Raw genomic sequence first — 21,379 nt, forward strand, 5'->3', positions numbered from 1 at the left:
GAAATTTTAAATCCTGAACCAAACTGAGTTTTGGGAAAAATTTTAAACTGTGTGTCCAATACATTAGCTTGACAGGCTAGATCAGATATTCTGAACGTGGGATCCTGTCCTTGGACAGATTTTGGGGAGGGGGGCTATGTCTGTAAACTTGGGTGGGAAAAAAAATTACATCTTTATTTTCATCAACCACTGGTTCCTTTTGTTATCCTATGCATTTTATGGATTTAAAAACATTACTCTGAGAAGGGGTCCATAGGCTTCTCTAGACTTCCAGAGGGGTTCCTGACACAAAAAAAGTTTAAAAATCCTTGGTCTAGATATACAAACTTCTATAAACTGCTAAATACTACTACTACTAATTATAATAATCATGATTCATTATTATATCATATCATTATGATAATCATAATTTTAAAAATAAACCAAAACCTTTATACAACCTGGATCCTATACTCTTAAAATACCTTAGTTTGTTTTGGGGGTTTTTTTTTCCCTCCATCCCTCTTCCTAATCCTGGCCACCTTTTAAGTTTTAGAGTGAAGGACCAAGATTGAGTAGAGATGTACTTAATTCATCTATAATGTTCAATTCGGTATACTGCATGCAAGAGTCCAATTTAAAATCTTTTCTAAAAAAGAATGTATAAAATATATTTGCGTGTATGTATGTACACACACACACACTCTCTCTCTCTCTCTCTCTCACCCACCGAAAAAACAGTAAACTAAAAATGCTTTTAGGTTTGAAAAAAAGTCTCCAAGTATCTAGTGAACTATTATACACTAAGAAATATATTTTGCTCACAATATTATCACCAGAAGCATATACTTAAAAGAATAAAGGATTTTGTGACCCTCTGAATATAAGCCCAATCAAAGCATTAACTAAATATCATTAATGAAGTCTTTAGTATTAGATTTCTGATCCTAGGCCCTGTGCTGCCACATCTGATATTTCATATTTTTTCCTTATTTCAATACTCCATTCCTTATCCTTTGGCATTAAGAAATTCTATCATCTTCATTAGCTACCTTTCACTGAGTTCTATGGAAGCAATACATTCCTCATTCACTGAATACCACCCAGAAAATGTCTCTACATAATATTTATTTTCTCATTTCCTAAATATATAAATTTGAATGTTTTTTCAGCTATAACAAGGAGTTAATCTTTTTGTAGAAAAACAGAAACCTAAACACTGTGTTGTGCCCTTTAAGAGAAAAAAAGAGAAACAAAACCTTGGGAAAGTTTTTTAAGGGATGTCTCCTTAATGGTAACTCATTTTAATAACTTGCCAAAATTTTTTAAAATTTATTTTACCAGTCCCACTTACTTCCTCTCAATAAAAACAACAACCCCCCAACTAAGCTGGTGTGTAAGCTCCTAGTAACCCCAAATTATCAGTTCTCAGTAGGTAAAGATACACCAGCAAAATGTTAAAAATATTAGCAAAAAAAAAATTAGATACATCTCAAGTAAGGGTCAATGAACTAGGTTTCAGGATAAAAATTATCCAATTATGTAGAGGATGAGACGATCTTGTATTGCCATTCCGGGATTAAAACACTGATCATGTTTTGATGAACTACACAAATGTATACTATATCCATTAGACTGCTAATTGATATGTCTAAATCAAAAGATACTAGTGTGTCTGCCAGTATGAGTCCAAATCTATAATCACACTGATATAAAGAACTCCCAATGTATATCCCAAAACATGTCAGCAAATATCACATATTTATACCTATGTTCAACACCTCCAAAAATAAATTGGAATTTTGAATGTTCTCCAAATTAGGATGTTCTTGCAAACATAGTAGAGTCCCAATTATGTTCAATAAGTATAGATGACACAAAATAATATTTTTTAACTGAATTTGGTTCCAGCATTGATATAAATGTCTTTAAGACAAATCCTTCATTTCTTAGCCTCTCTCTAGCCTTTATTTCACTTTGTGCTCAGCCCTACTAACGAAGACAGAATAGACACCATGAGTAAGCCACAATTTGAATAATCAAGTATTTAAAAATGTAGTTTCCCCTTGCCTTCACCTGGGGAAGAACATATAAAATAAACATAATCAGTATTTTTGTTACTCACACAACTTCTTCTTCTTATGATAGCAGGTACCTGTTAACAATTTTATGTTTTAACCCAGAGGCATCAGTTGGTGGCCATGGGAGTAAAACATTTAGCAGGTGTCTTCCCTCATTTTGATTAGGAAATGTGCGTCTAGCAAGGGTATTGAAAGATCAGATCTATACCCAAAGAAGGATGGGATCTTACAACCAAAGGCAGAATTCTTATTCTCTGATGATCTTTTGTGTTATTTTGAGTTGAGCAAATAACCAGGGAGAGGGGAGTTGTGGGAACCCAAAAATGAAGATTAAAAAAAGAGTTCCACAATTACAAGATTTAGGATACTACCATTCAACCAACCAACCAGTCTAGCCCTCTCATTTTTCAGTTAAGGAAACTGAGGTCCCAGGAAGTTATGTGACTTGCCCAAAGTCAGCAAAGTAACAATTTCCTTTCCAAAATGGGTTCTGAGGCCACCAACTCCAGAGCTAATACTCTGTCCAAGCAACAAACATTCATTAAATTTTGCCATTCAATTTGCCAGGCACTGGGCTAGGCAGTGGAAATATAGACGCAAAGACTGAAATAAACCCTCCTCACAATGAACTTAGTCTATTACTACAGCGCTCTTATCAACAGCCCCTGTCACAATCTTCACAAAACAGGTGCTTAAATAAATGGCTGCACAACTACATGGAACTATTACTTAACATACTCTTTTCAAATTCTACATTTCTCTCTCCTGGGGCTCACTTAGCATCTTTCCAAGGCTGATTTCTGCAGTACACTGAAAAAAAGTTATGTTTGTTTTTCAAGGCAGAACTTTTTCCTCAAGGAGCATCAAAATGGGAGTCACCGTGCAAAATGTTACCGGAAGTACCGCAATGGTGATGTGGCCGACTGTGGCCAGCTGTGCTGACAGCTTCTACAGTATTATGTACCACCCCAACTGGGACAGTATGCTGTCTGGATACTCAAGGAAGAGTTTTCAGAGGGAAGAGAGGGTACCTGCTAGCCAGTCCTCATTTGTAATTGAAAATTTAACTCCACTGACTAAGTACATTCTTTGTGTAACCTGCCAATCAGCAAACCCATCCAGTGACCAGTGCAGAATCTTTCAGACAAGGGAACAAGATCCATCATCTGGCGGCAACAGAAAGAAAGACCTGGCCTTGGGCATCTGGCTTACCAGCAGCGCTCTGCTCCTCATCATCGCTGGCATTCTCCTCTATGGGTGTCTGAACATATGGTGCCGCAAGAGACAAGAACATAACGGAGGTCTAAATAGAATGCCGCAACCAAATAAGAGAGAGGACTGTAGAAACAACAGCGACAGGGATCCAGGTGAACTGGAGAAGTCAAGCCAACCGCTGGTTCCAAACCTTGAAGACCAACCAGCTGATGAGGTCCACCTTGCAACAATAAAAGAAAATCTCTGCATTCACACAGACCCTCCTCTGCTGAAATGTAACCACCAGCAAGTGAAGTCAGCGATGGGCCAGCCGCCCCATATTTCTCAGCTAGGAGGGGGTGTAGTTTTGTAGACAGAGGAGTTGAAGAGCCTCAATCAACCATCAAATCATCAACAAGTACTTATTAAGTGCCAGCTATGCGTAAGGCACTGGAAACACAAAGAAAAAGAATGAAATCATTCCTACTTGCAATCAACCTACATTTTCAGTGGGGAAGACAAAAAGTACATACAGCAGAAATATAGTTAATAAATCTATGTTTTGGGGCTCTCATCTGTGTCCCAGTTTCTTTAGGTACAATGTGAGGCTATTATCTGTCCTTGACCACTTTAGAAGTGTGAGAATAAATGAAATAAAAGTAAAAATACTGTAAGAGCTTCAGTAGGAAGGTGTAACATAAATCCACGCAAGAGATGAGTGTACCCTACTATAGAATTGAACCATTAAGAAATAAGAGGTACTCTAAATCCTGTGCCATGTATGACATCTGGTTGGTTACATCTTTCCATGTATCATTTTTCTTCACAGCCTACGCTTTCATGTTCTGTAATGGTTTAAAAAAAATTAAAGGTTTTAAAATAGTTTGCTTAATTCAACTGATGTGTGGGGGAAAAAACCAAAAGAGCTTTCTGATTAGCAGAGGCTATTATACCATTTTAATAAATAAATGTTTAAAAATACGAATGGCAATAAGGGGGGGAGGGAAAAATCAGAGGCATTTTCCTCAAGAAAAACACTACCAACTGTGCTGAAAGCTTTTACAGAAGAGTGTGTGTGTGTGATCACTGGTATCAGCATTACTTGCACCCTGCCAACAACCTGGTATTGTGATTCAACCATAACGACAGGTCCATCAGGGATCCACACTCAAAGCTAGCCTTTATGCTCTGCTGGGATAAGCCCAGGGTCACATCTTCATGCCACAAAGAGGCACCAGATGAGACTTAATATTACCACCATTATTCAAGCAAAGGAAAAGTGGAAAAAATGTGTCATTCTGTGGATAACTTGAACCACAAATACTGACATAAACCTACAGACTGAGTCTATACCATGTGGTAAGGTATGGAAGGAAGGAAGGAAGAGGGAGAGAGGGAAAAGGAGGGAGGGAAGGAGAGAGGGAGGAACTAATGAGTGTAGGGAAAGAACTAATGAATGGAAAGGAAGAGGAAGGAAGGAAGGATTTATTAAGCACTTATTATGTACCAGGCACTGTTGGGCTACATACAGAGAAGTTTAAAGCATAGTCTCTGACTTCAAGAGGCTTATAATTCAATCCATTTGGGGTGGTGAGACGTAAACAGTCAAAACCGAGCTACATGGGTAAATACATTCTTAAAAGAATGCCATTTCAAACCATGTAAGTTGAAATGTTAAATCTAGGAAAAACTTGAAGATTTAAACAAAAACTATGCATACATACATAAATATATGATATAATATATTCTACATATAACTTTTTTACTGAACCTGTGACTCACTGCAATAGTGAACTCCAAATGTGCAAACTCCTTTTACCTCCCAATGGAGATCTGCACTTGTCTGTGGATTTAAAATCTTAAGAGCTGCCCGAGGCACTGAGAGATTAAAGCGCCTTCCTCAAGTTTGAGTGAAAGGCAGTTCTTTCTTTCGGGCTTTGGGGCTGGCTCTCTACGCACTACACCACACTGATTCTGCAACAAGAACGTACAATAGTCTTAATAAAATCTTTTCCCTCAAACTGGAGATGAGTTCAAGGAGTTAAGAAAGGCTTGAAGAGGTAGCAGAAAAATCACATGAAGAAGGTAGGTGACAGAGATAAATACTGACTACTTTGTAATTTGAGGACCAGCCTCAAACCTCTCTGTACCTCCTACAAACCAAAGAAAAAGCAAAACCTCCTTCTGAAAAGTGACACCCAAGAGGAAAAAAGCCCCATGTCCTTTAAACCCTGACAATCTGTAGTTGTAGTAGGATAAGGCAGGAGTCCTGCCCCATTTCTACCAATTAGAAATACATGAAGACTACCCTCATTCTTCAAAAATATAAGGCCTTTTCTATCCCCATTCTTGGTTAAAACAGAAATGATTTCTACTTTTGTTCAAAATAATTCAGTCAAATCATAAGATTGCCTAATACCTACACAAGGTATAAGAATGAAGAGTTTTGACTGGGTGAGTCAATTTTTAATAATGGGACACCTGCGCAGGACTATGCCTATATTAATTTTTTAAAAAAAGGGAAATGTTGAACGATAAACATATTACCTTCTCATTTAATCATTAACTCCAGCCCCAATTAAATTACCATAGATGTAACATTATCTCCACCCCAAGTATGTAGAATTCTACTAGGAGAGGAAATACGGCACTGTGCATTTGGAATCAGAAGAACTAGGTTTGATTGCCACCATAAATACTTCCTAGTTATCTGGCCCTGGAGGCAAGTCTGTAAAATAGGTATTATGATAACAGTACCTCTCCAAAAGGGTTGCTGTGAAGGTCAAATGAGAGAATATATGTAAAGTGATTTAAACTCTGAAGTAGGAGTTATCATCACTTTGCAGTGTCCAATTCTAGCCCTTAAGTCCTAATGCTTCATTATTAAATAAATACAAATCTTAAAGTTACAGATGGGTTACTTGGATTCTCTGTAGAAGATTTACCACTTCAAAAGATTTTAATTTTACAGTGATGTGGTCGTAGACCATGATTAAAAAGTGATTAAGAAGCTTTAATCACTGAAAACACCCACTCAGAATTCAGAGGAACTCTCTTGGAAACAACTGACCCTCACCAAGAAAATCACGACTTCAGTAAACCGAGGGGCAAACAACTAAAGAACTACTGCCCCACAGACACCTTCCAGGAATTAAAGGAGACCATACTGGACCAAGTAAGTTTCTCATACGCTTATTTGACACCTACAGCAATGCCCAAACACAAAAGAACAGCCCTTAAGATACAGGTGTGATGAAAGTGCAGAATTACAACTAAGTTTGACATTGGGGTATTCAGACAATTTTCAGATTGCTTAGTCATTGGGAAATTAGGACTTCAGGCCAAAACTGACTTTAGCAACCAGTGGAGAGAACTGTTTTAAGCCTATTTCTGGGCTTGGCAGTCTCTGGTGTTTTGTTCTTTGGTAAAACTGGAAGAGATCCCGGATGGATCTATACTTATATTTCACAATAAAAACAAATACCAAGTTACAAGTTATACATTATAGAAAAGAAGGAAACAAGCATTTATTAAGCACCTACTAAGTGTGAGGCACTATAGTAGGTATTTTACAAATATCTCATTTGATCCTCACGATAACAATGTAAGTGGACTTATCTCTATTCTACAGGTGAGGAAACAGGCAGACAGGTTTAGTGACTAGCCCAGGGTCATACAGCTAAATGTCTGAGGCTTCATTTGAACTCAGCTCTTCCTGACTCTAGACTTCACACTCTAACCACTGAGCTGCCAGCCGCCTATGGGAAAAGGTGACAATAACAACAGATTTGTGTATTATTATCCACTTTCCAAAGATAACAATATGTCTAACCTCTAGTTGTGGTTAAATTCCCCTTTTCCTCAGATTGAGACCCTATCCATAAAACAATGTTTTCTTCTGCTTAAAATCACAGAACTGGGGGGGGAGATTTTGAGAGATTCTTCTCTGGATTTTACCCTTGAGCAGAAAAGTGCCAGATGAATTTTCATGGGAATAATTGTAAAATAATACAAAAATAACCCTGACTTAGCTCACCAATTTCATAACTAGAGGCAGAACAAGATATGGCCATGATATAGTAAATTATCCAAAAATGATGTGGAGATTTCTGTGAACTCCAAGTTTGATAAGTCAAGCTCGTGATATCTCCAAAAGCTAAGATGATCTTAGAGAGCTTCTAAGCACAGAATCTAACACCATGGAGGCAATGGTCCTATCACACCCTGACCCAATCAGATCACATCTAGAACACCGTGTTCAGTTCTGGGTGACAATCAGTCAAAAGGCACTTATTGAGTACTTGCTATCTGCTAAGCATTGTGAATACCCCTAATCCCCCTAATTAAGCCATCTCATGGTAGGCAGAACAAATCTACATTCTCTTTTAAACGTCCTTCGAAATAACTGAAGACAACTATCATGGCCACTTCATTCTTCTGTCTTCTCCTAACTAACCATCTCAAGCTCCTTCAATTAACACTCCTAATGCATGCATGATCTTGAGAATTGAGGATATGCATAAGATTCCATTTATTTTCGTGGTTTTATGGGTCAGTGGGCTGGCAATAAGACTTTTCTTGGGCTTCTCCTTTTTGACTTTTGTATAAGCTAACATCATTTTATGTGGCTGCAAGTGTTAAACCCCAGTAAACCTGGCCTACAATTTTTTTTTTAGAGGCGGGAAGGCAGAGCAATTGGGGTTAAGGGACTTGCCCAAGGTCACACAGCTAGTAAGTGTGTCAATTATCTGAGACTGGATTTGAACTCGAGTCCTCCTGACTCCAGGGATGGTGCTTTACCCCCTGAGCCCCATTGCTGCCCCATTGGCCTACATTTTTAGAGAATCAGGCCCAGTGCCTCTCTACTAAACAAGAATTCATACCCTAGCCTCAAACTGGGGATTTCATTTAGAAGAGAAATCATATCCCTATATAAAATCCTCCTCTGATTCCTCCTCATGACATGGAGATAACTTTGGGATCTCAAATGCCATAACATAGCAGAACCATAAGCTTCTCTACAAATTCCATCAAGTTCAAAGGACTTTAAGTATATGCCCAATTAATGCCAGGAAGTGATCTATTACAGGAGTGGTAACAACTGGCCTTACAGGAAGGGAAATACACAACAAGGAAATCACAAATCTCTTGAAATAAGCAATCACACAGAATAGAACATTTGCAACAAATAATGAACTCCCCTCGGAAATAAGAGATTATCCCTTAAGACTGAGCCACACTCCATTTAGGAAGAAATCACCTTTTTTAAATGATCCAAGAAATCAATTCAAATGTAGTGCCTGCTTTCTGCTAATGAATTTGGTTCACAGCTGAGCGTTTTTGTGACCATTCCAGCCATCTTAAGAGTCTGACTTACCCCCACTGTAGCTCGATATCCTATGCGTCCCCAAAAGCCAAAAAAAAAAATAGTTAACACAAAATAGAAAATCCACTGTTATCCAGTTGTTGTTCAAAACATGTCAGACTGTCCTTTTGTTGCCTGGCAGGAAGATGCTGGAATGAACCACAAGGGTAAAATAAAACAACCAAACTCATGAAAACAACAAAAATAATCAGGAAAATATTAATTGCAAAAGTCCTGCCTGTTTTACAGAGATGCCACTTTTGCTCCTGGTTGAGAAGAAAGAATATGGTGGAATCAGATACGTTGGAAAGAGGGTGGAAGAATCCTGAGTCATAAATTAATTCGAAAACTGGATAGTGCAGTGGATAGATCTTAGGGCCTGGCATCAGGAAGACCTGAATTCAAATCTGGCCTCAAACACTTACTAGCTATATGATCCTGGGCAAGTCACTAGTAGATGCTCACTCTCTCTCCCTCTCTCCCCGTGTGTATGTGTGTGTGTGTGTGTGTGTGTGTGTGTATATATATATATATGTGTGTGTGTGTGTGTATGTATATATATGTGTGTGTGTATATATATATATATGTATGTATTGTGTGTGTGTGTGTATGTATATATATGTGTGTGTGTGTATATATATATATGTATGTATTGTGTGTGTGTGTGTCTGAACACACACTATTGATGATGATGCAACCAAAGTCACGGCACTTCACCAAAGTCTTTGGATTTCAGTTCCCTCAACTCTAAAATGAGGAGGCTGACCTAGAAGAAGCTATCACATTTCCTCCAGCTCTCACATTCTATGATCCTATGAGATTAGTTAGAAGAGAATGGGAAAGCAGAAAGCATGAATGGCTCTCTGTTATTTTAGAGAAGAGAAAAAAATTGACTACGCACATCCTGGAACATAAGGAACATGCAAATTATCCTTCCTACTCCATTTAAAAACAAAACAATCCAAAACTGAAAAAAGCCCTCCAAATGCACTAGGCACGATAATAATGCAACCTGACTCATCCCTCTTAAAATCACCAGCTAATCCTCAATTTCCTTTGTATTTCAATGCACCATTAATCATGATTAGGTAAATCGAGGGAATATGGGGTGGTTTGGGGGAGTTTTGTTGTTGCTGTTTTAGTCTCTGACAACATGTCAACCAGAGAAGCATCTTCCTTCTGTAACCACAAAATGGGACACACGGCATACTTATCGTCATCTAACTCTAGGTCTGAGAAGTTCTCCAACGCGCCAAACTAGTACACAAGGAAACCATCCCCCCACAGATATGCGGACAACAGAGCTGCCAGCGTTCTGTTTAGATCAAGGTCTGTTACTAAAATGGGAATCAGGAAGGGTCACGGTTATTAATGAAAAGATACAGCAGAAGCCAATCATCTCAGCACCCAGAGGTTAGGAACCCTGCAGTATCTCCTCCTGAAGTGAATCCAGAAGCAAACAAGTGGTCCAAGAGGCAAAGTCCCCATCATGGCTACAGCTGAACACCACCCTGGCCCAGTGTGCTTTGTGGACAACATCACTAGATGTACTACTGCAAAGAGGGCTGGATCTGAGATCGAAGGACCTGAAGTCAGCTACGGGCAGCTACAGGGAGTTGTTGATGGAGCCCTGAGCCTCTGTTTGCCTCAGTTTCCTCTGATGTAAAGTAAGGATGATAATAGCACCCATCTCCCAAGACTGATGGGAGAATCAAAGGAGATAAAAATATTTGTAAAAGCACTTAGCGCAGGTGCTAGTAGTAGTAGTGGTGGTGGTAGTAGTGGTGGTGGTGGTAGTGGTAGTAGTGGTGGTAGTGGTAGTAGTAGTAATAGTTGCTGTTCAAACGCTAGCACTGCCGACTTAATAATAATAGCTAGCATTTATACAGAGCATTAGGTTTGCAAAGTGCTTTACAAATATTCTCTCATTTTATTCTCCACAACCACCCCAGGAAGGAGGCACTTTTATTATCCGCATTTTACAGATGAGGAAACCGAAGTAAACAAAGTGACTTACTTGCCCAGGACTACCCAAGATCGGAGCTGTCCTGAGCCCAAATGTGAGCTCAGGTTGCTGTTTTATACTTCGTATATAAGTTTGGGCAAGTCACTCGCCTTGCCTCTGTTTCCTCATCCGTAAAATAAGCGGGCTGAATGATATGATCTATAAACTCTCTCCCATTTCTAAACCCACGATCTGAAAGAAAACAACATTTTTTCATGAAGATGAGTCAAGTGAGAGCAGAAAGCTGGTGAAGAATGGAGCGCTGCAATGGTTATTGATGGGCAAAGAGGACGTCCTAATTGCTGCTAAGAAAAGTCAGCAGGCATTAAAAGCAGTAACTGTGGTGATTTTATTGAGGGCCATGGATTCAGTCCCTGCCTCTGCATTCCAGTTCATCCTTCACTCATCTATCAAAATGATCTTCCTAAAACACTCCCTCACCCACCCAATCAATAAACTCCACTGGCTCCCGATGACCTCCAGGATCAAATAGAAAATCCTGTGTTTAGCTTTTAAAGCCTTTCATAGCCTTTGTTTCCAGTCTCTCCTCACTCTTTACTTCCCTCTATGTACTTACTCAGTGATGCAGGGATGGCCTTCCTTGCCTCTCCTCGCACAAGACATTCCATCTCCTGAGTCCCCGACTTCTCAATGGCTCACTGACCTCTGTGCCTGGAACATCATTCCTCCTCACTGCTATTTCACAAAATACCTTGTTCCTCTGAGACTCAGATCTAACACTACATCCTACACCCCCTTTCTTAATCCCTCTTCCCTAAGGGCTAAAGTCCTTTCTCCCTAAACTACTGTATATTAAATTTTGCATACTTTCTTTCTACATATCTCCTCAACGGATATCTAAGGGCAAAGACTGTTTCTTTTGGATCTTTGCATCCACTGTACTTGGCACACAGTAGGCACTTAATAAATGCTTGCTGACCGATTCTTTTCCCATTCTCCCCACCCCTCACGAGTAAACCCTACTTTGTGACAAAGAAAAACAATGAAGTGAAAACATCTATCACAGAAATCTTGTCTGACAATATGTACGATACTATGCCTTGAAGTCCCCCACCTCTTGGAGACAAGGAAGAAGGTAAAGAAGACATTTTGGAAATTTGTCTACATATGGCTTGTTCTAATATGTGCGTGTGTCTGTATGTATGTATGTATACACACACACATATTCTCATACCATCATCACCTCAAACTTACAAAAGGATGCATTTTGGGAGGAAGCAGTACTTCAGTGAGTTCATACCCCAAGAATGAGGCAATCAGAATATATGCCATCTTGGAATGGGTAGAAATGGGGAGAAAATTTGTAACTCAAAATCTTGTGGAAATCAATGTTGAAACCTAAAATATTAAATAAAAATGATAAAATTCAAAAGAATTCGTACCCCAAATGGCAATTTTTAGTTGAACTGAAAATGCTATTGTGATTTTCAAACACATCTCCATATATCTCTTTGCCTTCTCTCGTTGACACAGCAACTGTCTCTACTTTGTTATTAAGTGGGCTATTACTTTTATAGCTCTGTGCCCCCTGAAAACACGGGTAGAAGTGATTCCATGGAACAGAATGGTACCTTATGAAAGGAAAAGAACTGGAGGACAACTAGATAAGAAGCCCAGAAGCAGGAGATGCTAAGAGATTCCTTCCTCCCACACCCCTCTTAAACATTTTGGTTCTACATTGCTACACGACTCTCCCAAAATGTACAGTTGCTACTGAAGCCTAGTAATTAGATAAAAGACTAGTAGAGTATACCTATTCTGGGGCTGTGGGAGGCAGGCTATCATACACAGATGCAAAGGGAAAGCACTTTAGGAAACATGTCTAATTTGTCCATTCCAGCACATGGAATTTGAAGACAGCTGAATATAACCTTACAAAGCTGGGATCAAGGGGGAGGAAATTGCCCATGTTATAACACTATATCCGAGAGATGCATTACACATGGGGGTACACAGCTCTATTTATAACTATTCATTACTGAGCCATGATTCTCTATACTTGGTGCCAGTCAAGGTGTTTTGGTACTTAATATTCAGTCAAGAAAAGGAGCACTGGAAATGGTTCCCAGGTGACTGCTGGAGTCATGGAGTTAACCATATATACACGCTCTTCCTTTCTAAATGTATGCAACATTTATTTGCATAGATATGAATAGAAAAATGCAAACTGATTTAAAATAAATACATTCCATCATGGCCATAAGGAATGGAATAATACTAAGAGAGGAAGCAAGAAAGGAGGGAAAAAACAGGGAGATAAAAAGAGGAAGATGTTATAGCTGAAGAAATGACCTTTTTGCACAGAAAGAGGTATTAGAACAGAAGAGCAGATATAAAGAGAGCTAAAAGAAATTAACTGCATTTGGCAGCAGCCTGGGTGTGGGAGAACAGGGAGCCTGAAATAGCATTAACACTGCCCTTTTGGAAGATGAAGAGTTTAACTGAGTTTAACCCACAGTGAAAGGGAAGGAAAAGCATGAGGTCTGGGATTGGGTACCTGGTCTCCATTATGTAGAGTTTAAATGGAGAGTGGTAGAGAAAAATCAGCCACACCCAGGAGGGAGAGTCGGGAAATATTCCAATACTCTGACCCTGACTTATGGTTTTGTGAATTTAAGACATAGGAGGATATACCTGCACAGCAAGCTGTGACCCAAGATGCATTAGGAGTGGTAGATGGCACAGTGGATAGAGTGTTAGGCTTGGAATCTTGAAAGTCCTGAATTCAAATCCAGTATCTTATACTTACTATCTGTGTGACCCTGGAAAAGTCACAGTGTATCCCCTGAGGAAAGGCTGCTAAGGGCCAGGCTGAGCTTCTTCCATCTGCCTCAAAGCAACCAATTCCATCTGTGCCACCACAAGGCATCTGTGCCACCACCTAATGCCAATCTAATCTCCCAGCAGAAATGCAAAGAACAGTGCAAAGAAGAGCAGCCCTCCCTCTGACTTCAGGACTCCCACCACCTGTTATGTCTGTCCTTTAAATGCAGGAGAGTTGGATGCTCCACTCAGTGATATACATCTTCATACCTGGTCACACCTTTCACATCCCAGTGACGCAGAATTCCTCTAAATCATCATCCTAACGCCATTCCATGTCCTCCAACAATGGATTCCTCGTTCCCATCCTCCTCAACCCTCCCACCTGAACCCATCCCCCTGAACCCTCTCACTGGTCAAGACTGGGGAGTTGGAATACTCCTTGCTCCCCATTGCCATTTCCAGGTTCTCCCCCTTCTCCTTCATTCGGTAACCCCCTCTTCCTTTGGGGTTCATGCTATTCACATCTACTACCCAATCAAAATCCTGGTAGCTGCTGTCTACAAAGCTCCAAGTCACTTTCCGTCCTTCCTCAATGAATTCGATACCTGGCTCATAATTTTTCTCTCCTCCTCAACTCCTGCCCCGGTACTGGGGACCTCAATATACATACTGATTCTCTCTCAAATATCCTATCCACTCAGTTCTTCAACCTACTCACTTGCCAAGAGCAACTACTCCAACGTACCTCAGCTACACACAAAAACAGTCAATACCCTTATCTTGCCATCACCCAGTATTGTACCACCTCCATCTTTAAGAATTCTGAAACGCCCTTATCCGACCATAACGTACTGGCTTTTCACCTCTCCTTCTGCCTTCCCTAACAAAATCCTACTCTTCATCCGAGTCATGGCATCCGATTGCTCAACCCCTCAATTCTCTCCCTGGCCACTTCCCCTCTAGCCCTCTGGCACTAGCCAGTCTCTCTTCTCCCCATCTTGACCTCTTGGTGAACCAATTCAACTCTATACTGTCCTCCTCTCTTGAATCCTTATCCCCTTTATCATATCCCTGATTATACCCAGCCAAAACTCAGTTTGGATCACTTCCACCATTTGTCACCTTTACTCCTACGCACATACTGCTGAGCGAAGGCGGAGAAAAATGACACAACTGTTCTGGCTGAGTCTGCTATAAATTTGTGTTACATAATTCAATTAGGCCCTCACTGCTGCTAGGTAATCCTATTATACCTCCCTATCAATTTACTATCCCACTCTCCACAGCAGCTTTTCTAAACCTTTTCATCCCTCCTCAAACCTCCCACTCTCTCAGCTAAGAATCTTGTCTCATATTTTACTGAAACTGAGGCCATCTGCCATGGGCTCCCTCTTCTCCCCTCTTCCGTACCTCCTATCATTCAGTGCCTTCTACCTCTCTCCTCCTTCACTCCTGTCTCACATGATGAAATGACCTTATTCCTCAGCAAGGCAAAACCCTCTACCTGTTCAGATGATCCCATTCCATCCCATCTCCTCCAGCAGATTGCTCCCTCCATCATACCCATTCTTTCACTTTTTTCCAGTCTTTCCCTCTTATTTCCTGCTGCCTACAAACATACTCGTGTCTCCCCTATCCTGAAAAAACCCTCACTTGATCCTTCTATCATCCTATTTGTCTTCACTTTTTGTAGCTAAACTCCCTAAAAAGGCCAGCTACAATATGCGTCTCCACTTTCCTATTACTCTCCTCTTATAATCTTCTACATTCTGGCCTCTGGCCTTATCATTCTACCTGGTGCTATCTCCAAAATTACCAGTGCTCTCTTAGTTGCCACGTCTAATGGCCTTTTCTCAATTCTTACTCTCCTTGACCTCTCTGCAGCCTCTGACACTGTTGATCACTCTCTAATCTCTGGTTCTGGGACACCACTCTCTCCCAGTTCACCTCCTCCCTATTTCCTCTTCTCTGTCTCCTTTGCTGGATCTTCCTCCAGATGACACCCTCTAACTATTCAGAGTTGTGTCCTGGGCCCTCTTCCCTTCTCCCTCTATACTGCTTCACTTGGTGACCTCATCAGCTCCCATGGATTTAATGTCCATCTCTGCACAGATGATTCTTAAGTCTACCTGTCACGCCCCAGGCTCTCCACTTACCTCCAATCTCTCATCTCCAACTGCCTTTCAAACATCCCAAACTACACGTCCAGTAGACAGCTTAAACTCATTGTGTCCAAAACAGAACTCATTGTCTTTTCCCCTAAACCCTCCCTGCTTCCTATTTCCTATTACTGTAGAGGGCAACACCATCCTTCCAGTCTTCCAGGCTCTCAACCTAGGAGTCATCCTGGATTCCTCACTGTCTCTGGCCACCCCTCCCCCAATATCCAATCTGTCCCCAAGGCCTGCCCATTTCACCTTTACATCATCTTTCCAATATGCCCCCTCCTCTCCTCTGTCACTTCCACCATTCCAGGGCAGGTCCTCATCACCTCGCGCCTGGACTTTTACCATGGCCTGCTGGTGGCCTACCTGCATCAAATCTCTTCCCACCCTAGTCCAAATCCCACTCAGTAATATTCCTTAAGGGCAGGTCCAATCGTGTCACACTCCACCCTCCCAGTTACTCAAACTCCAGTGGCTCTCTACTGCCTCCAGGATCAAATACTGAATGTCTGTTTGGTATTCAGAGCCCTTCATAACCTAACTCCCTCCTCCCTTTCTACCTTATTCTTCACCATTTAGTTTTCAATCCTCCTAGCTGTTCCATAAACAAGACATTCCATCCCTCTGCTCTGGGTATTTTCAATGGCTGTCTCCCATGCCTAAAATGTTCTCTCTCCTCCTCTCTGCTTCCTAGCGTTCCTGACTTCCTTCACATCCCAACTAATATCCCACGTCTACAGGAAGCCTTTTCCAACCCTTCTTAATTCCACTGGCTTCCCTCTTTTAACTATCTCCCATTAATCCTGCATGTAGCTTGATTTGTATATATTTGTTTCCATGTTGTCTCGCCCGTCAGACTGTGAGCTCCCTGAGGACAGAGGCTGCCTTTTGCCTCTTTTTGTATCCCCAGCTCTTAGCACAGTGCCTGGCACATAGAAGATTTAATAAATGATTGTGGATTAATTAAAAGAGAAATGACTGAAGGAGTGAGCTCTGCAGAAGATTCCTGTCTCTATAACCAGGGCTCAGGTAACCCAGAGCACCAGCTGGTTAGTCATGAGAAATACAGAAGTATCAGCAATTCTTCTCAAGCCCTATTATGATGCCTCATCATGCTTTAAAGGTGACCCTAAGTCCTTGAAGATTATGGTCACTAGAGTACAAAACAGGAAAGGTGTAAAGTCCAGACCTAACTACTGCCTGGCCAGGTGCATTGACGTTCATCAGGTGTGGGCTGACCTACAAGGAGCGTTGAATATTTTGGGCCTCAGCAACACATGAAGAGCATCTACTGTTTTCTGATAGAGGGAATCTCTATATATGAAATCACAGATTCCTGAGCTGCATGTACTGACACAAACATTAACTTAGTTTTAGAAAACACTTTCCTCCCAACTACCCTGCACAGGAAGAAATGCTAGTTTCCTTAGCTGCATTTTCCAGATGGTGAAACTCAAGCTCCAGCAGGTAATATGATTCGCCCAACATCATACAGCTAGTATCGCACAATATTACGACCTGATAGTACAAAATCTCTTTCTGCTATGCCACTTTGCTTTAACTTTAATCTTGAAGAGGTTCGTCGCTCTTGTACTGCCTACAACCTAAAAATGCATCCCATTTCACAGGCTCTCCCCAAAGCCTCTTATTCAGAACAGACCCAGTTTCTCCTCTGACCTTACTCCGACTAAGAAAACAAACCATAGGAAAGTTTTTGTTTGTTCGGTCGTTTTCAGTCATGTCTGACCCTTCATTTTCTTAGCAAAGATTCTAGAGTGGTTTGCCACTTCCTTCTCCAGCTCATTTTACAGATTGGGAAATGGAGACAAGCAGGGTTAAGCGTCTTGCCGAGGGTCACAAAACCAGTAAGATGTGAGGCTGGATCTGAATTCAGGTCTTCCCGACTCCAGGCCCACATCTCTATCCACTGTACCACCTAGCTGCCCCAAACAGAAGGTCATTACCTTCAGAAGTTTCAGAGGATCTATTGTTGATCATAATGATAACGGATGAATGACGGTATTTTAAAAGGAAAGAAATATTCAAACTCTGGTAATTAAAAGTTACTATCTGGAAATGTCTATCTCCTTGAAGTTTTCAGATAAGTAAGGAAAAAGAAATAAAGCCAAAAATGACTAAGGAGGAATAAAGATGTAACAGTACAGCTATCCACCTCCAAAGAAAGAACTGATGGAATCTGAATACAGATTGAAACATACTTTTTTTTTAAACTTTCTTTATTATTCTTAGTTTTTTTTGATTTGCATTTTCTTTGCAATATGGCTAATATGGAAATGTTTTGCATGATGAACATGTATAATCTATATTAAAATTGTTTGCCTTCTTGAGGAGACAGAAGGGAAGGGATGGAGGGAATGAACAGGGAACTCCAAATTTTTTTTGAAAAATAAATGTTAAAAATCTTTATCATATAATTGAGAAAGAAATAGAAGGGGAAAAAGGAAAAAAAATCTAACAGCACAACTCTGTTAGAAATACTAGTTTAGTCAAGTGACAAGAACATTCTCCACTTTAGAAGCTTCCCATGACCCCAAGGGAAACATACTAACAGCCCTTTGTACAAGGGGAAATGTATTTTACCCCCAAGTGTAAATAAATTAATAGGAAAGTAAAGGGCTTTATAATTTTATGGTTTTACTGAATTTCAAGCTAACTCTACTATTCATTTTCATGTCTGATTTGCAACTGCACAAACCTAAGAATCACTTTTGAAGGATTATTTCTAAGCAAGATGCTAATGAGATGGAAGAAAACTGTACTTTCAACCTTCCTTTTCAATTACAAAGAGCTACAACCAGAGCAATATAAAAAAATCCTGGACTAGGTGTGTGAAGATTAAAATGAGAAACTTATCCCACTGTCACCAAAGGCATTACAATGAGGACAACATAGTGATGGTCTACCTTGGATCCATGAAGATACTGCGGCTGTGCGTTAGGCTGCTTATCTCTTTGAAATTCCTGAGAAAACGGTAACACTGTCCGAACAAATCTAAGAGAAAAAGAATTACATAGAACGTCATTAAAGGAAAAACCTTTGAGCTCAGGAGCTTCAAAATTCAGAATCTTTTTCACTAATTAATCCTCACACTTCCACTAAAGAACAAATGCAGTAACAACAAAAGCTTACACAGTTTAATGTTTTCAGGTTTGCAAAATGCTTTACACAAAATGCCTCTTTACTCTCTGCTATCCAATTTGGGCTCAGAAAGGGATATTTAGGTAAATGGAATCATTGTGTTAACTATATCTATATAAAAAGGAGGATCTGAACCAAGGCTTTTTGACCCCAGAACCAGTGTCATAGTATCTATCTATCTAGGGTAGCTGGATGGTGAAATGGATGGTATGCTGGGCCTAGAATCAGGAAGACTCATCTTCCTGAGTTCAAATCTGGCCTCAGACACTTACTAGCTGTGTGACCTTGGGCAACTCACTCAACCCTGCTTGGCTCAGTTTCTTCATCTATAAAATGAGCTAGAAAAGGAAATGGGAAACCATTCCAGTATCTTTACCAAGAAAACTCCAAAGGAGTCACAAAGAGTTGGACACATCTGAAATGAATGAACAACAAAATATCTATCTACTATGGCAGTGCTTCTAGGATCAAAAGGCCTGAGTTCAAATCCTCCCTCTGATGTTTTCTATCTCTGAGTAAGTCAGTTAACCTACTGGGTTTCCCAATTTCCTTAACTGTAAGCCAATTCCCTTAAGTTCCCTTTTAAAGCTAAATCGACAATCCCTGCAAATATTCAGTTATGAAAGACTTAAAAAAGGAACTGAACATAAAGACAATATTTGACACGATTTTCTCTTTAATGAGCCACAAAATCATTTATTTTCCAAAGTACCTGAAATCAATATTATGCGAAATTTTCTGTTATACTTCATAACAATACATTTACATGGCAGTTTAAATACACAAAAGTATCAGTAACAAGGAGTTCTGGATTTTAGAATTCTGAAGAACAAGGCTTGCTGTACACTTTTCTTCTAGGGTCAAGCAACCCGCAGGCATTTTGATTTGTAGCAAAACCGGCCCCCTGACAGGTGCGGTGGTGTTTCGGGGCCTGACAGGGAATGGTAGGGAGCTCTGAACTCTATAGATCATTCTTCAAGTCTCTCTAAGATAGCTAGGAATGCCTGAATTAAACAAAGCTTCTTCAGTTTGGGATTCAAGTGATCAAGTCTTTTCTTCCCAACCAGAAGATAAATATTTCAAGGGTAGGAACCTTCTCTTACACAATGAATAGGCACTCAATAAATATTTATTGCTTGATTATTCAGTAAATCATTCCTCAATCAAAACAGTTTCTACCTGAACTAAAAACTGAAAAAGGAAACATAATTTAACAAGCATTTACTGAGTCACTACAATCTACCCAGCGCTGAGCTACATTATGCTGGAGATAAAGAGACAAAAATCAAACCGTTTTTGATCTCAAGAAGCTTACAGTGTACAGGGCAAAAAACCTAACAGCTCTAGTTATGTAGAATAGCATATCAAGAAAAGAGATAAAATAGACACGTGGTTGTTGAGTCATTCAATCATGATGACTCTGTGATCCCATGGACCATACTATCCATGGGGTTTTCCTGCAAAGGTACTGGAGTGGTTTGCCATTTACTTGTCCAGATTAAGGCAAACGGAGGTTAAGTGACTTGCTCAGGGTCACACAGCTAGTAAGTATCTGAGGCCACATTTGAATTCTGGGCTTCCTGACTCCAGACCCAATACTCTAAACACTGAGTGACCTAGCTTCCTCATAACAGATATAATGTATCAAGAATAGAGTAATAAATAAATAATAGACTAGTACGTATTAAAAAAGCCTCAGCAACAATGAATTTGTTAAAGGGACAGTTTTCTGAATAAAATAATTTCCAATATTCTGAGGCTTACATCAATATTTCAAGGATCTGTGTTTTCATCAGGATAGATCTGTTCTGGATCTATGGAGATCACAACTTCTGCCATATCTGTGTTGAATTGTTATGGCCCCCAGTAAGTCACCTAGTGGTCAACCTTCTGGTACAGAGTCTTTTTCTGAACTTAGACACAGGCTGGCCTTCGCATGACACACGATAGCCTTTCCACCTTGGTAAGGACCTGCGAGAGCATGTATTACACTCTCTTAGCACTGAAGAGCCCAATGTCATTATGATGAAGAATCAGAGCATGGCTTCAGTAGAAAATGGTAGGGCCAGCTCAGTGTTTCTCACCCTACACTGTAAGGAACCCTGAAACACTGCAAGGTTTTTATTTTTTTTTTAATGAACTTTATGTTATGTTAATAAGTCTTAATTAAAATAATAATTTTTGAGGATTTAATAATAATTAGATTAGAGGATTTAATAATAATGAATAGCACTGACAGCATATTATTAATAGCATATTATAATTAAATAATTATTAATTAATAATAATAGCAACTAACATTTATGTAGTGCTTACCATGTGCCAGACACTGTGCTTCAATAAGCACATTACAAATAATATCTCATTTGATCCCTCACAACAACTCTGCGAAGGAGGTGCTGCTATTATCTCCATATTACAACTGAGAAAATGAGGTAAACAGAGATTAAGTGACTTCCCCAGGGTTACACAACTGGTAAGTATTTGAGACCAGATCTGACCTTCAAGTCTTCCTAACTCCAGCCCTCTTGTGCTCTATCCACTGCCCATACCAAATGGGTTCTGCCAAAGTTTAGTTTAAACTGAAAGGTTCTACCCACCGGGAGCAAATAAATATAATAATTGAAATTATCTTACCATACAC

General features: G+C 40.0%; 1 protein-coding gene across 2 annotated transcripts in view; it reads right to left on the reverse strand.

The window, feature by feature from the left end:
• The window catches only part of CYFIP1 (cytoplasmic FMR1 interacting protein 1), a 177,417-nt gene that overhangs the window by 40,497 nt on the left and 115,541 nt on the right, over window positions 1-21,379 (reverse strand). For both annotated transcript variants that reach the window (XM_036744850.1, XM_036744849.1), the window contains exon 23: window positions 18,501-18,588. In XM_036744850.1, coding sequence (XP_036600745.1) covers window positions 18,501-18,588 — 88 coding nt within the window. The remainder of the gene's footprint in view (window positions 1-18,500; window positions 18,589-21,379) is intronic.

Source organism: Trichosurus vulpecula, chromosome 2, assembly GCF_011100635.1.
Source record: "Trichosurus vulpecula isolate mTriVul1 chromosome 2, mTriVul1.pri, whole genome shotgun sequence".
Taxonomy (NCBI): Eukaryota; Metazoa; Chordata; class Mammalia; order Diprotodontia; family Phalangeridae; genus Trichosurus; species Trichosurus vulpecula.